Source organism: Drosophila albomicans, chromosome 4, assembly GCF_009650485.2.
Source record: "Drosophila albomicans strain 15112-1751.03 chromosome 4, ASM965048v2, whole genome shotgun sequence".
NCBI lineage: Eukaryota > Metazoa > Arthropoda > Insecta > Diptera > Drosophilidae > Drosophila > Drosophila albomicans.
The window spans coordinates 942261-957668 of NC_047630.2; the positions used below are offsets into that span (position 1 = coordinate 942261).

At 34.8% G+C, this 15408-nt stretch overlaps 1 protein-coding gene across 3 annotated transcripts in view; it reads right to left on the reverse strand.

Moving 5' to 3' along the window:
* Positions 1-528: 528 nt before the first annotated feature.
* Positions 529-15408, reverse strand: part of LOC127565783 (uncharacterized) — a 28776-nt gene continuing 13896 nt past the window's right edge. For 2 of the 3 annotated variants that reach the window (XM_052006258.1, XM_052006259.1), the window contains 6 exons: positions 13696-14522; positions 12489-12649; positions 11773-11823; positions 1447-1546; positions 1310-1387; positions 533-1250 (listed from right to left, as the gene is read on the reverse strand). In XM_052006258.1, coding sequence (XP_051862218.1) covers positions 1215-1250; positions 1310-1387; positions 1447-1546; positions 11773-11823; positions 12489-12649; positions 13696-14522 — 1253 coding nt within the window. In that variant the 3' untranslated portion in view covers positions 533-1214. Of the gene's footprint in view, positions 1251-1309; positions 1388-1446; positions 1547-11772; positions 11824-12488; positions 12650-13695; positions 14523-15408 lie in introns of all 3 variants that reach the window. The other variant, XM_052006257.1, reaches the window with a different exon arrangement.

Sequence of the window (15408 nt, forward strand, 5' to 3'; positions counted from 1 at the left end):
TGCCTTTTTCAAATGCATCGGTCTAGCGCAAATTTAGTGTTCTTAAGAATTTGAAAACTGAAAACCGTAATCGACTGAATACAGATACTGTTGTATCATTTATGGCTGCAAGAGAAGGAATTAAAAAACTAGGCGGCAGCGTCAAGTTCAACCCGTCAAACAAAATGCTATCCACAAAAATATGGAAAAGAATATGAATGTTAACTGTTTGAGTTTTTATTTTAATTAATTAAGAATACTAATATGAGTTATACTTAGCTTTTTATTGTTTCATTTAAAAAAACCTATGTGGGGAATTTGTGGGGAATCAGCGGATTTTTGTCCCCAAATTTGGGGAATTTTATTCCGATTTTTGGGGAAATGTATAAATTTGCATTGGCAACCCTGGTACCATGTCTAGTGTTTCATATAGGCAGATGGCCAGACAGTCAAACTTACGGACAAACGGTGTTGACGCTGATCATGTATGTATGTATCGTCTGTCCGTAAGTTTAACTGTCTGGCCATCTGCCTACATGAAACACTAGAAAATTGTATATATACTATATCAAATTTGATCTTGGTTTAAGATTATGCTCTCTGGATTCTGTTTGGATTTTTTAGCCTTTTTAAAATAATAATATGTTCAAAAATGATGTAGAATGGTAATTTTTCTTTTCTATACTTTCATTCTTCTTTACTTTATACTTTCAATTTGGCATTACATAATCGTGATACATTTTATTTTTTACTTTAGCATGTTTTTTTTTTTTTTTATACTGTCTTTTTGTATGATAAATTTGTGTAATATTAGCAAAAAAAAAGTATTATTTTGATGGCAATACGAGTACTAGTCCCAGAAAAGAACAACAATAAAATAATCGCGACTGAATACCTTTGTGACAAGTAATTTATTAATTTAATTTACTGTTAAATAACTTACAAATTTTGTATCCGGCCTAAACTAAGTTATTAAACATAGATTCATTTTTATTGTAAATATAGTGAGACTAGACTAAATTACAGTTTAAACTTGTGCCGGATGGACGATCAGACTATCAGATTTGGAGTGACTATTATAAAAATAACTATGACATACACGAAGTAAAAAAAATGCATTACAAAAACTTATAACAACAGATTTATCATATGTGGAAAGCATCTCTGAGGTACAAAACAAGGGTACGTATTCCTATTTCTCACTTTTTGGCGGATATTTCTTAAGTAGATGCATTTTATATTGATTCAAAGCCAGACATGTCGCTTTCAATCTGAAATGTAATTGCAAAATGTTAGAATATCAAAAACATATGTTTTGGAAAAAGCAAACCTTTTCAGGCATGTAAAGGTGTGTATGTGGCAATAAAAATGTTGATCCCAGATCACGCTCAGTCATTATGTTCAGTTCCTTTAAATACGTGTTATATTATTTTAATTTTATTATTCATGAATTCATAAAATAAATACCTCATTTGTATGGCTTTGGGTTTGCATATCAAAAGATTGATACATAGTCTTTCTTACAACTTGAACCATTGTTTCATCAAAAGACCTTACATCAGACGATCTGTTAAACACGTTGACAAATGAAATATATATTTATGTATATAAAGGTATCGTTTGTAAGTGCAGAGGAAAAGGAAAATCTTAAAAGTCTAATTCAAAGTAAAAGATAATCCAGTAAATACAACCGTCTTTTGTAATATATAATAATTTCTTAAATAACTTATGCAAAAATCTAAATCAAACTTCATCTCCATACAACAATAACAAGGAAAGATAGACGGTTGGATGGACAGCCAGGTCGGTCATCAAAGTTACAGTCAAGTGTGCTCAACTGTGAGGTACCTGCTACTGCCTCTAAAATAAATAACACAAAAATACTGAAAATATACCAAAGCCTATATTTTGAATATTTGTATACTACTACGGAATATTTCAGATTGTCAGCCAAAGATCCGTAATAAGTAAGAGTTTTTGCCCATACAAAAAATGTCTTAAATAACTTCTATATTTACACCCTCTACCCATAGGGTAGAAGGCTATTATAACTTCGTGCCGGCAGGAAATGTATGTAACAGGTAGAAGGAGACATCTCCGACCCTATAATGAATATATATTCTTGATCAGCGTCAACAGCCGAGATGATCTAGCCTTGTCCGTCTGTGTGTCTGTCCGTCCGTCCGTATAGAGACTATAAGAGATAGAGCTATAATTTATTTCGGCAGCATTTGTTACGTTTACACGCAGACCAAGTTTGTTTAAAATTTTTGCCACGCCCACTTCCGCCCCCGCAAATCAACAAAATCAAATAGAGTTGCGAATTTTGGTATATACAATAATTACTATAGTAATTATGATACCTGATCCTGGTTGTGATCAGATAAAAATTTTCGAAGTTATTAAAGAAATACTTTGAGCAGCGCTGCGTGAGAGAACTCATAAACACCTGCAACATGTATTGTTATTTCAAAAAGAGGCAAAAACGGGCAAAAACCATTACTAAAATGGATTCTATAGAGATTTGTTAAAAATATTACATTTTCACCTTTAAGGCACTTTGAGGCACTTAAAATTAAAGCTTCACAGAACACATGTACTTTTGTTAGAATAAGCTAGAACAACACAATTCGCTCGCTCTCGCAGTCGCAGTCGGACTTGTTTTTTTTCATCCCTCTTAAACTTTGTGATTTTTCATTGAATTTCATATTTATTTACCATTAATATAACATTAATTTTACTCTCTCACTTGTGTTTAACTACAGATCGTTAAATCGCTGTGTGCTTTCTTGTATTTATTATATTATTATCATTTTTCTGGAAATATAACAACAAATTGTGTGGTCAAACTTTGCTTTGCTTTGTTAGCAAAACAATTCTGTTTTCGTTGCCACTGCACTTTGTTTTTGTATTTTTGTTTATTTTCGCGCTTTTCCTTTTTCACTTGCTATTCTTTGCGCTCAACGCTGTTACAATAGTTAACTCTCCCTCTCTTGGTGTTGTTGTTGGCTATCGTCTATCTTGCGTCTCGCTCGACCTGCGCTTTACTCTCAGTGCTTGTGCTTTGTGCTCTCAACGCTCTTTAGAATAGTAACTCTCCCTCTCTTGGTGTTGTAGTTGCCTATCGTTCTATCTTGCGTCTCGCTCGTCCTGTGCATACTCTCTGTGTTTTGTGCTCTTCGTAAGTACAGATCATATTAGTTTGCAAATAATTTACCTATGTATTTTGATTTATTTCTTTTTTTTGTTTTTTTTTTTAATTGGTTTAATAATCTTTGTTTTAGCAACATGTTGGTCTGCTATAACAAGAAATGCCGGGTGCCAGTTGGTGCCAAATGGGTTTTGTTTGTTGCTGGTTATGCGACAACGTTGCACATGAAAAATGTGCTGGCTTTAACGGCCGTATTGTGGATTTGATTTCGGCCAAGTCTGGATTGAGATGGACTTGAGAACACTGTAGGGACTCTGAACGCGATATTGCTGGGTTTATACGGCAGAGGCGAACTGGTTTTAAAGATATATTGGCGGGCTTTAAAAAACTCTCCGATAGCTTTTCTGCTTTGGATTCTGGGTTTAAGAGTATGAAGCTCTTGACCGAGTCTCCGAAGCGTAAAAAGGCCAATACGCGTCTGTCGATTACCCCAATCGAGCTTTCTGTCCCAGTTGATGTTCCAAGCTTATCTGTACCACCTGCTGGGGAATTAATGTCGTTTAGTTCTCCATCCCCTCAACCTTCGGTAGCTCTGAATGTTCCACATCATGACATTACGTCATTAAAATTGGAATCTCCTGCTCCGGCTTCGATTTTGTTGTCGACTGAGATGGAGACGGTTGAAGAAATTCAACCATCACCATCCTCTGTTGAGATCGTTAGTGCTGTAACGATAGAAGAATCGCCTCCAGCTCCTACCTCAGTTGTCCGCAACACTTTAGTTGCAGTGCCACCTCTTAAGCAGATTTTCGTTTCAAGGCTTTCCCCTGATACGACATCTGATGATGTTCGGGCTTATATTAAGTGCAAATCTCAAGCCAGGGTTAAAGTGGATAAATTTAATTTCTTGTACGAACGGGAGATTTCATCTTTTAAAATAAGTGTTCCCGCTGAACAATTTAGCATGATGTGCAGTAAAGAGTTTTGGCCGGAACACCTATTAGTTAAAGAATTTGTTGCGAAAAAGAAAAATCGGTCTCCGGTTTCTCTTCCTAGTAGTGGCAAGAATTCGATTTCAAAGCCTTCTTCTATGTCTGTCAGTTCAAAAAACTAACATCCTTTTTACTTCTTGGCTATCAGAATGTAAGAGGTATTTGTAGTAAACTTACTGACTTATATTTAAATAGTGTATCTTTCCCTTTCAATGTCATTGCCTTTACTGAAACTTGGTTAAAAAATGACATCCTTGATACAGAAATCTTTTCTAGTAGATTTTCCGTATACAGACGTGACCGCAAGGTACGTCGCGGTGGTGGGGTTTTAATTGCAGTAGATGCTCAATTAAATTCAGAATTGATTGATCACACTTCTGACATTGAGCTAGTGGCTGTTAGATTATCCTTTGGTAGTTTAAACATTTTTATTTCTTGCTCATATATCCGTCCTGCTTCAGATGATGCTTTATATTTAGCTCATTTTTCTATTATTAATGACATTTCTAATATGCTTTCTGATCGTGATCACTTTATAGTCCTTGGTGATTTTAATTTAGCTGGGGTGTCATGGCATTCCGCCGAGAATCTAAATGGACTTTCCCCCTCTGTATCCCATGTTTTTATTGATAGTCTCTTCGGGATATCATTGTCTCAGATTAATGGTATTCCAAATTGCTTAAACAGGTCTCTAGACCTTATTTTTGTTTTAGACCCAGATTCATGTTCTCTATCGAGAATATCTCCTATATCTTCCCCTGAAGACCCTTACCATCCCACATTGGAAATTATGTTGGAGCTCCCATTTATTGCATCAGAGTCGAGTGTACGCTGTGGTGAGCTTTCTCGTTGCTTTCGGAAAACCGATTTTGAGAAACTTGCTCTGCTTATATCTCAAACTGACTGGTCCCAACTTTCTTTGTCTACGAACTTGCATATAGCGGTTGAATTTTTTTACTCTACTTTGAACTTGCTATTTGATGCTTGTGTTCCATCAAGTATTCCACATTTGTCTGATAAACCCTTATGGTTTACTAAGAAATTATCGAATTTAAAAAATCGTATGTCGAGACTTTACAAAAAATTCAAAAGGAACTGGCTCTTCTTTTGATTTTCTCCGCTATTCTGTTGCTCAAGCTGCTTTTCGCACTCATAATAATGAGTGTGATAATAATTATTTGAGTAGGTGCAGAATAAGATTTCAACGTGATCCAAAGCGATTTTACGACTTCGTTAACTCGAAGCGTAGATCCGCGTCATCACCAGCATTTATGTCTTTGGAGAATATGACAGTATCTAATGGTCATGATGTTGCCGATTTATTTGCGGACTTTTTCCAAACGACATATTCTGTCCCAAGTTCTCAAAATTCCTTTTCTTATCCTTATCAGTTAAATTCATCTAATTGTATTTTTGGTCCTTTAATTACTGAAAGCTCTATTTTAACGGAACTATTGGCTATAAAACCTATTTTTTCGGCAGGTCCGGATGGAGTACCTAGTTGTGTGCTAAGGTATTATGCTGGTAGGTTCTGTAAACCGCTTTTTAAATTGTTTGAATTATCCGTTAACTCATGTTCTTTTCCTAAAATCTGGAAAAAATCATACATTATACCTATCCTAAAAAAAGGGAGTAAATCTAAAGTTCAAAATTATCGCGGTATATCTAAATTGTCTGCGATCCCGAAAGCATTTAAAAAAAATTATAACTTCTCAGCTGCAACATCTGTAAATCTATAATTTCACCTTACCAACATGGGTGTGTGAAGTCTAGATCCACTTCTACTTACTTATTGTAATTGAAGGATTCGAGAATAAAATGTCATTTACACCGATTTTAGTAATGCTTTTGACTTTGTTAATCATCACCTCTTACAGTATAAGCTTAATGTCTTAGGGTTTCCTCATAGCCTAATTGAGTGCATATCCTCATACCTTTCCAACAGAATTCAGAATGTTTATTATGGTTAATGGTTAATGGTTTTGTATCTAAATGTGTCCAAGTCACTTTTGGTGTGCCCCAGGGCAGTCATTTGGGTCCTCTATTGTTCACTTTGTTCATAAATGATCTTCCTTCTGTTATTGAGTATTCCCGTGTACTTATGTACCGCCGTATCGCAGTAGACTTTTATTACTAAACCTTCCTTCTCTTTCTGACCGTAGAACTATGCAAGGCGCTGTTTTTATACAGAGACTAATTAATGGTGAAATAGACTCTTTGGAGCTGTTAAGTCAAATTAGTTTTGCAGTTCCGGATCACTAGGAATTTGCTTCCTCTTCTCATTTCACGTAAATATACTAACGTTGCTTGCCATAATAATAGTTTGCTCTAGTAAATCTATTCCCATGCTTAAAACCTTATTATTAGCTTATTTATCGAGTATTTAATTGTTATTTATCTTATTATACATATATATTAACATATTTGTAATTTAATTTAATTAGCTGTCCAGCGTCTTTTAATATTTATTCGCGGTTTTCGTTTAATGCATGCTGTTCACAAATTTATTTTGTTTTGTCCGCGCGTCAACAAGCCCGTGCTTGGTATCGCTGGGCCACTTGATGGTGCTGCCGTTAGTACGTCAACGTCCAAATGAAATAAAAACACATTTGCAACACAGACAAAACAACAAACAAATTTAGAAATATAGAAAAACGTTTAGTAACTATTAATTTACATGCCTTGACCTTTATTTTTCATTTACACACTTTTAACTTTTAGTATTTTGTTCAATTGATTTACGAGCTGCAAGTCGTCAAAATTTTCGCGGGTTTTTTGACACTGAAATTAAGGGTATTCCCAAAAAATCTAATCAATTTTTTTTTATATCATATACATAAGTATTAAAGATACCAAAAAAAATTAAACAGCATTATTACACAAAAAAAAAAATCGTTTATGCCAAAAATTTGGGCTTTTGGACCATAGTGCATTGTTTCAGATTATTGATATTCCAAATTGTCTAAACAGGTCTCTTGACCATATATTTGTTTTGGACCCTGATTCATGTACTTCATGTTCAAAATACGTTCTGTTATCCTCATCAGATAAACTCATTTAGTGATTTTTTAACCCTTTAATTACAGAAAGCTCTATTTGAACAGAACCTATGGCTATAAAACCTGTTTTTTCTGCATTGTTTGTTAATTTATTCTCGTTTCCAAGTCTGGAAAAACTCGTATTATACCTTACCGCTAGGAGCATCGAAACAAAAGAAACCCTTCTAAAAATATCAGAAAAGCGATTGAGTGGGTTGCTGCAGAATAACATAATATGCTTGATCGTCGACTTAAAAAAATTTACTTCAATACTTCTCTTCACGTAAAAATGTCACCGATGAAATCATTAAGCAGATAGTTGAAAATACACAAACAGAAATACCTACTGATTGTGGTGAACAGGACATGGTCGCATTAAGCGTACAGGAAAGTTTTCTAGATCTGCACAAAAGGACAATAGAACTCCGAGACTCTGTAGTCCAGAGTTCCGAAAGAAAGGAATTGCAGCTTTTCTTAAGTAAGCCATTTTGTAGTTGGGAGACAAATCCGTTGGAATTCTGGATCTCGCGAATGTCAACTATGCCCATGCTAGCGAAGGTGGCATTAAGTTGCTTAATCATGCCTAGGTCGGTTTCATCTGAACAGTGGGCTTCTGCCATAGTGTTGTTTCAGACTCCCGTAGTCGTATGACAGACCAGCATGTAACCGAACGAGTTTTTCTAAAATCATTAAATACACATTTATTTTCTAATTAATAATTTAAAGCATTAAGTACAAATTCCATAAATTAACAATACCATTTTAAAATACGTCATGTCTTATTATATTAAATAAAATTGAGCACAATGGGTTGGGCTGTGCTCTTCTTAGACCAAAAGAACAGAGACAGACAACGTTTATTCAAAATTAGCTTAACATAAAAAATTATAAAAAATTCTCGATATATCGATTTTGTTTTTATATTTCTTAATATCATCGAGAGATATTTTTTAAACAGCAAATATCATCAATACGATATTTTTTCAAAATCTAACAACCCTAATGACAACCTAGCTCAAGTGGTTGTTGAGAGGGCTAATCAAGGAGCTGCAGCCGGCTGCAGTGAGCAAGTGTCTCCAATAAGCAATAGGAGCAAACGAACAGTAACAAAAGATAAAAGCAGAGAACAAGCGTCACCAAGTCTTCGTCATTGCCAATGACTCATTGGCAAACTTGCAGAAGTGGTCCGGAGAATATGCTCTTACTATAAATCTACCACCATTTTTGTTTACAACCAAACTGTAATAAGATCAATGCACTCGATGTGGTCAAATCCAAGGTTCTCCTAGAGAACAGGAAGCAATAGAGTCTCAGAACACATCTGCGATCGTGCGTATCTATTGGATCCCAAGCCACCAGGACAAGGGCGATCGAGCCATTTGATTCGTTCGCAAATTCATTTTAAGTATTGAACAAATTCAAGCATATCCAGAAGTTGATTGTCATTCAATCCCGACAATTTGAAATGGTTTCGCGTTGATTGAGACATTTAACATATCTTTCTGTGCGTAAAAACTGTGCAGTAAACACAGCAGCATTTTGTAAAAAAAACTTTGCGCAGTATTTTCGATAAAAAAAAAGTGCGCCCAAGGTCCATGAAAGTCGCGAGACACTGTTCCAGATGTTTTATATTCTTAAAGAATTTTATGATAAGTGTCTACAGGCACTAGAACCAGAGAGATAACCCTTTCAAAATCGGTTGCAGTCGGGTCTTATACACTGTTGCTGTGACGAGGACAAACCTGAAGATGAAACTGAAGACGAAATGCTTTCGAAGCGAGTAAGCTAATAGGTTGCATAGTGCAAGACGGATTTGTTGCGATTTCGTGATGTTGGTCGCAATGGATTTCTCATCAGAAGATGAGCTGCGGTTACAGGAAAGTTTATTTTTTTAAATTAACACGAATTCACCCAATTAATTTGGGAAGAAAAGCATTCGGCGAATTTCATCATTTATTTGAGCTGCTTCAAAATAAAAAACGAATTTCTGGAGTATACCAGAATGAAAATTAGCACTTTTGATTCGAATTCTAATTGTAACGTTAAAGTAGAACATTTTTTAAAATATATTTAGTTTCATTCATATTAATCATTTTAACTTATCATTTAGTTACATGTTTATTTAATGTTTCTTAATTTGAAAATTAACTCTTCATTTATAATTGACATTTTCACAAAACATGTGCGTCAGGCAAATCACAAATCATAAGTAAATTGTAACATGCACTGCGCCAAAGCATGGGTAGAACAAAAAAAAAATAACACCAATGGCAAAATAGCGAGAGCTTCGTCTTCGAAAATATTTTGGTAACCTTAACCTTAAAATTGCATTGAAATTCTTCTTTAAAAAAACCATAGACAACAAAATGAAAAGAATAGACAGCGACATAAGAAAATGTTTAAAAAAAAATCACCAAGACGATCAATTTGACAACTTCGAAATATGATTGTTGCAAATCGAGTTCATTATTATGATGTAAAACGGAAATAAGTAGAGTTAACTGATGAATAAAATAAATTAAATTTATTTATTCTTATACTTTTAGAATGCCTTCAGTGGTATTCGAAAAAATTAAAAAAAAGTGAAAAGGACAAACAGATTTTAGGGCAATATAATATTTTTTATATTTATATTTTTATTTTACAACAAGTTTGATGCGCTATGGTACATATAAGACCTCCATCGTCTGTGCACGATTCCTCCCTAAGTGGAAATTATAAATGGATTTGTGGGACTTTAATTCTGATTTGCCGAATATGGTATTACACAAATCGCTCAAATGATCAAATGGTGCAATGGCTACAAACTGTTCATCGAACATGGTCCATGCAAACTCTTTCTTTTGTTTTTGCATTGGCAAAAAAATGTATTTGTTTGTTTGTGCAATAACGAGCGTGTTATATTGTCACGTGGGCTCGTCAGTGGAATTAACACTGAACTTGTAGTATTTACAATTAGAGTTGGAGAACTATCGATGGCACTATCGGCGCTATCGATGGTTTGGCGCTATCGCACCGCCATCGATGGCAGCCCTGCACTATCGATAGTTTTACACTCGGCGTCTCACATCACAAAGAAAAAATATAGCTGAAAGTGGACATCAAAAATATAGCGCAAAGCAAAAATATAGTGGAAAGCCAAAATATTGTTGAAAGTGAAGAGTAAAAATAAGTTATAGCATGGAGAAGTTCCTAACAATTGTCGAAAAAGGTAAGTGCAAGTGTATTTGTATTAAGTGAAATTCAGTAAATTCAGTTTTTTGTTTATAATTTCAGATGAACGAAACGGATCTGGAACTTAAAAATAAAAAATACATTTCATTTGTTGCTTTTGTGTTATACAAATTAACAAATCATTTCATTTATTTAATAAACATTTTCATTTAGCTTCTTGGTAGAGCCATTTGTTCTTATTGAGGAACAATAACATGTTAATGTTTTCCTCCTTCAGTCGAGTTCGGCGATCGGAGACTATTTGTCCGGGTTTGCTAAACATGCGCTCGGACTCCACTGATGTGGCGGGTACGAACAAAAATTTACGGTTTTTATCGTAATGTTTAAATTTTTGTTCGTACCCGCCACATCAGTGGAGTCCGAGCGCATGTTTAGCAAACCCGGACAAATAGTCTCCGATCGCCGAACTCGACTGAAGGAGGAAAACATTAACATGTTATTGTTCCTCAATAAGAACAAATGGCTCTACCAAGAAGCTAAATGAAAATGTTTATTAAATAAATGAAATGATTTGTTAATTTGTATAACACAAAAGCAACAAATGAAATGTATTTTTTATTTTTAAGAGTTAAGAATGTAATAAAGTTTTGTTTAAATTTCATATTATAGCTTTTTTTACATTTAACAATTAAAAAGCATGACACTATCGATGGCACTATCGACACTATCGATGGTTTAAGAGAAAAAATCGCTCGCTATTGATGGCGTCGACTATCGATAGTTCTCCACCTCTATTTACAATTCGATCGATTTCTATCTTTTGAATCGCGACTGAGCCAGCTGTTAACGCCCGGCAATTGAATCGAATTTTGTTCCCAGCACAAAATAAATAAAAGGTATCGATATTCCGATACTGGAAAGTATGTGGATGTCGAATCAGCTATTCCACTCACGAAAAAATAGACAACCTATCGGCAAAGATGGACAATTAAAATAAAAAACCAAGCGTAATTTTGAAGCTGAAGTGAATTTGGGTAGATACAATAATAACTGCATATTTTATGATTCTTGAAAATTTGGTTGTGATTAGAGGAAAATCGTCCAATAAGTTTGCGTTGGTTGACAATCTAGTATATTCTGCACTAAATGGTATATTTTGAATAATTATTTGTATTATATTATTATACCAAATATAAAGCCTTGGTATAATTTTAAGATTTTTGTGGCATATTTTAAAATTAATACCACGCTCTTTAGACTTTATTCAAAATGGATGGCGGGTAACTCGCAGTCGAGCACAATGGACTGTAGCTTTCTTGGTTTTTAATGGCATTGTGTGGAAAAATGCGATTTCGTCCATAGCAATAAGAATAAGGTCAATCATACTTATGCTTACCAGGGTGAAAACAGAATAGGTAGTGTAATATTTCATACTTACAAGACATGGGTGTGAATGTTATTCATCCAAGTATCCATCGTTTGAATCTGTCTATAATGAAGAAAATAAAAAATACTAAGTACACATTCCATTAGTACGACATATACAGTAGATTCCGGTTATAGCGACTTTCAAGGGACCGACGATTTTACGTCGTTATACCCGGAAGACGCACTAACCGAAAGGAGCAAAATTAAGTTTTGTTTTGTTTTTTTTTTACGGTTGCCATGTTCATAATAGGTTTTTAAGATAAAACAAATTAATTTTTAAACAAAACAAAAAATTTATAAATTTAATTTAATAGCATGGTTTTTCCATAATAAATCGTATACCTGTATGTTCCTTAGCATAAGCTAAGGCGTCAGCTAAAACTAACAGAGAGTAGTGAGAATGTAAGAACCTTCGTGTCGCTCCTACGCACACAAGCAAGAGTGCCAATCACTGATAAATGCATACATTTATGACAGCGTCGTTTGATACTTAAATTTGTTGGCATTATTTCGCTGTATTTTTTTTTTGTCGCAATATCCGGTTGAATTGTGAAAAGTTTCGTCGGTATAAGCGGTTTGTCGCTAAAAGCGGAGACGTACTAAGCGGAGGCCCTTTCATACAAGTTTGTATGGGGACCAACCAAGCGACTTTTCGTCGCAATAACCGGACGGACACTATAAGCGGAGTCGTTATAACCTGATTCTACTGTATATTAAATAACTTACCCTGAAGAGCAATCAATTGTTGCCACGCTTGGCTTTGCAATATGCTCCGAAGTTTTCTGTACTTTTGAAAGATGCGATGGTGTCTTTTCGTATTCATTCTCAGTGAATTGATGTGCCAGTCTGTTTGAGTCAACGCCTTGGTCGCTTACAATCGCCGAAACCTCAATGAAACAAGTTTAGAGGTAGTAATGATGAATAATAAAAAATATTATATACTTATACTATTTAAATGCCCTCATACTTTTTAAATTTATATTTTTTTTTATTTCTTTCTATTGCTTTTGGTAGTCTTCTTCCTGCCTGAGTTTGATTACTGTTCGCGTGATGGAGTTTGGGGTAAACACTTGCATCATTGAAGCAGATGCACTTGGCCTAAATAGACTGTTATATGCAAATTTTTTGTTCGTTTTTATTATAACATACATATGTTAAATCTTTGAACATATTGACACAAATCGTATAATCCATAGATGCTTTATCTCTTGAAGCAAAAATTATCATTAGTAACAGGATTTCTACGACTCCAGAAGAGCAGAGCGCTGCGATTATAACCTCTCTTCGGCACAATTCGAAGTTCGAACGCAGGGCGTAACGTAGGTCACACAATCAGTTCAGTCGCAGATCAAATACGGAACGCTGAGGCTCGAGCGTATTTCGTTGCGCTGTGCTTTCGTTTGTATGTGTGCGTCTATGTAATTACATGCTCGCCTATATTGGTATGTGTATGCATGTTAAGTTTTGCAACGTGCAGTGGCTTCGCAGACAATCAGCTAGCGCACGTCAATTTTGTTTTGCCGCGACGAAAGTCTCGAAGAAGAAGACAACAACAATTGCTCGTGTCAATTGCTTGTGCGCCTGCACAAGGACTGCGCTGGCTCTGCTCACAGTTTACAAGCCCAACATATTGTGGTGTGTGGGCTCAAATCCCGATAGGGAATATATGCATATTTTGTTTTTTTTTTTAATGCGATTTATATTTTTTCATTCCCTTTCAAACTTACTGACAGAAGTAAGAATGATGATTTACAATTTTTTACATGAAGCCCTAATTCTTTTTTGTAAACACCAACCACCCAGTATATTCTTAATAAATAATTTATAGTTATAATTAAAGTGACATTTTCTTTTGTTACTGTTATTTTTATATGTTTTTTTACTCGTATATATACTTTTTTTCGTTCAAAAACTAAATTAATTTAATAAATACCTCAAAACCAGCAGACACTAAGGCACCATTATCGAGAGACAGTTCAATGACGTTTTTATTACTGCTCCCTAGAGATGTTTTTTCAACCTCTGCTACTGCCGATTGTTGCATTAAATGTGTATGTGGCAAGGCGTTGGGATGAGAATACTTTGCCCTTGGAATCATAACCGTTTGAGAATAATTTCTTTGTGATGCTTTTGTATCATCTATTTGAGAACCATGTAAATCAATATTGTGGTTATTGCCGACGATGGGACTCCTTCTTTGTCGTTTGGCGATATTTTTTTTGTTTTTTGTATGTGATGATGCGGAATAGTGGCTGCATTCACTATTTGAGTCAATGAGAATTGCCTGCCTCTCGTTACTGCGTTGCTTCCATGGTAAGGCATCTGATTGTAGTTTACGAGACGATGTCATTATGTACGGATGATTATAATCAGATGGAGTCTTAAGGTTACCCCTATTAGGCACTTTTATTTTCGCATAATTGAAAAGCAAGCAAGCTATTAAGACAACAATCACTGTAATCATGACAATAAGGGAGATTAACAGTATTTTTAAATTTAATTGACACGTCGAGCCCGTATACCAGCCAAAACATTCACAAATGGAAATTTCACTTAAGTTTGGTGTTATGCAAATTCCATGATAATTACACTTATTACACCCAATCACTTTGTCAGAACATTTGCGTCCAGGATAGTTTGTGTTTTCCGATTCATCGGCATAACCATCGCGGCAGACACAAGTATAACTGCCCACCAAATTAAAGCACGTTGCATTCATTGAACAATCATTGAAAGTTTTATGTTTACACTCGTTGAAATCTTTAAATACAGAAATGAAAACAAAATAAATTTTTATAGAAATTTGCACTACTGACCCTTATTACTAATCTGCATACAACTCTTAGATTTTATTAAAATAAAAAAAATGTGGCACAGTTCATTCGATTATTTTCTGGTTGACTACCCCGAAAATATTTTATTCCCACTACCCATAGGATTGAAGGGTATTATTACTTTGTGCCGGCAGGAAGTGTATGTAACAGGTAATCAGCTTCAATAGCCGAGACGATTTAGCCATGTCCGTCTGTCTGTCCGTATAAAACACTGGATCTCAGAGTCTATAAGAGATAGAGTCTCAGAGTCTATAAGAGATGTTTCGACAGCATTTGTTATGTTTGCACGCAGATCAAGTTTGTTTCAAATTTTTACCACGGGAATAATAGCTCAATTTTTTGCTTCTATTCAAAATGGGTACGGGTATCTCACAGTCGAGCACACTCGACTGTAGCTTTCTTACTTTGTTTTTTTTTTTTTTATTATTTATTATTTTATTATTTATTTATTATTTTATTATTTTTTTATTATGGTTAATGGTTAATGGTTTTGTATCTAAATGTGTCCAAGTCACTTTTGGTGTGCCCCAGGGCAGTCATTTGGGTCCTCTATTGTTCACTTTGTTCATAAATGATCTTCCTTCTGTTATTGAGCATTCCCGTGTACTTATGTACGCCGATGACGTTAAGCTTTGCCTGACATTTAATGATAGTCTTTCGAGCTCACTGTTACAATGTGACCTTAATCGTCTAGAATCTTGGTGCAGAGTAAATATGTTACATCTCAACTGCAATAAGTGTAAGTTTATGACCTTTTGTAGGGGTTCTTCCCAGTTAAATAACTATTTGTTATAAAATTCGATAAACATATT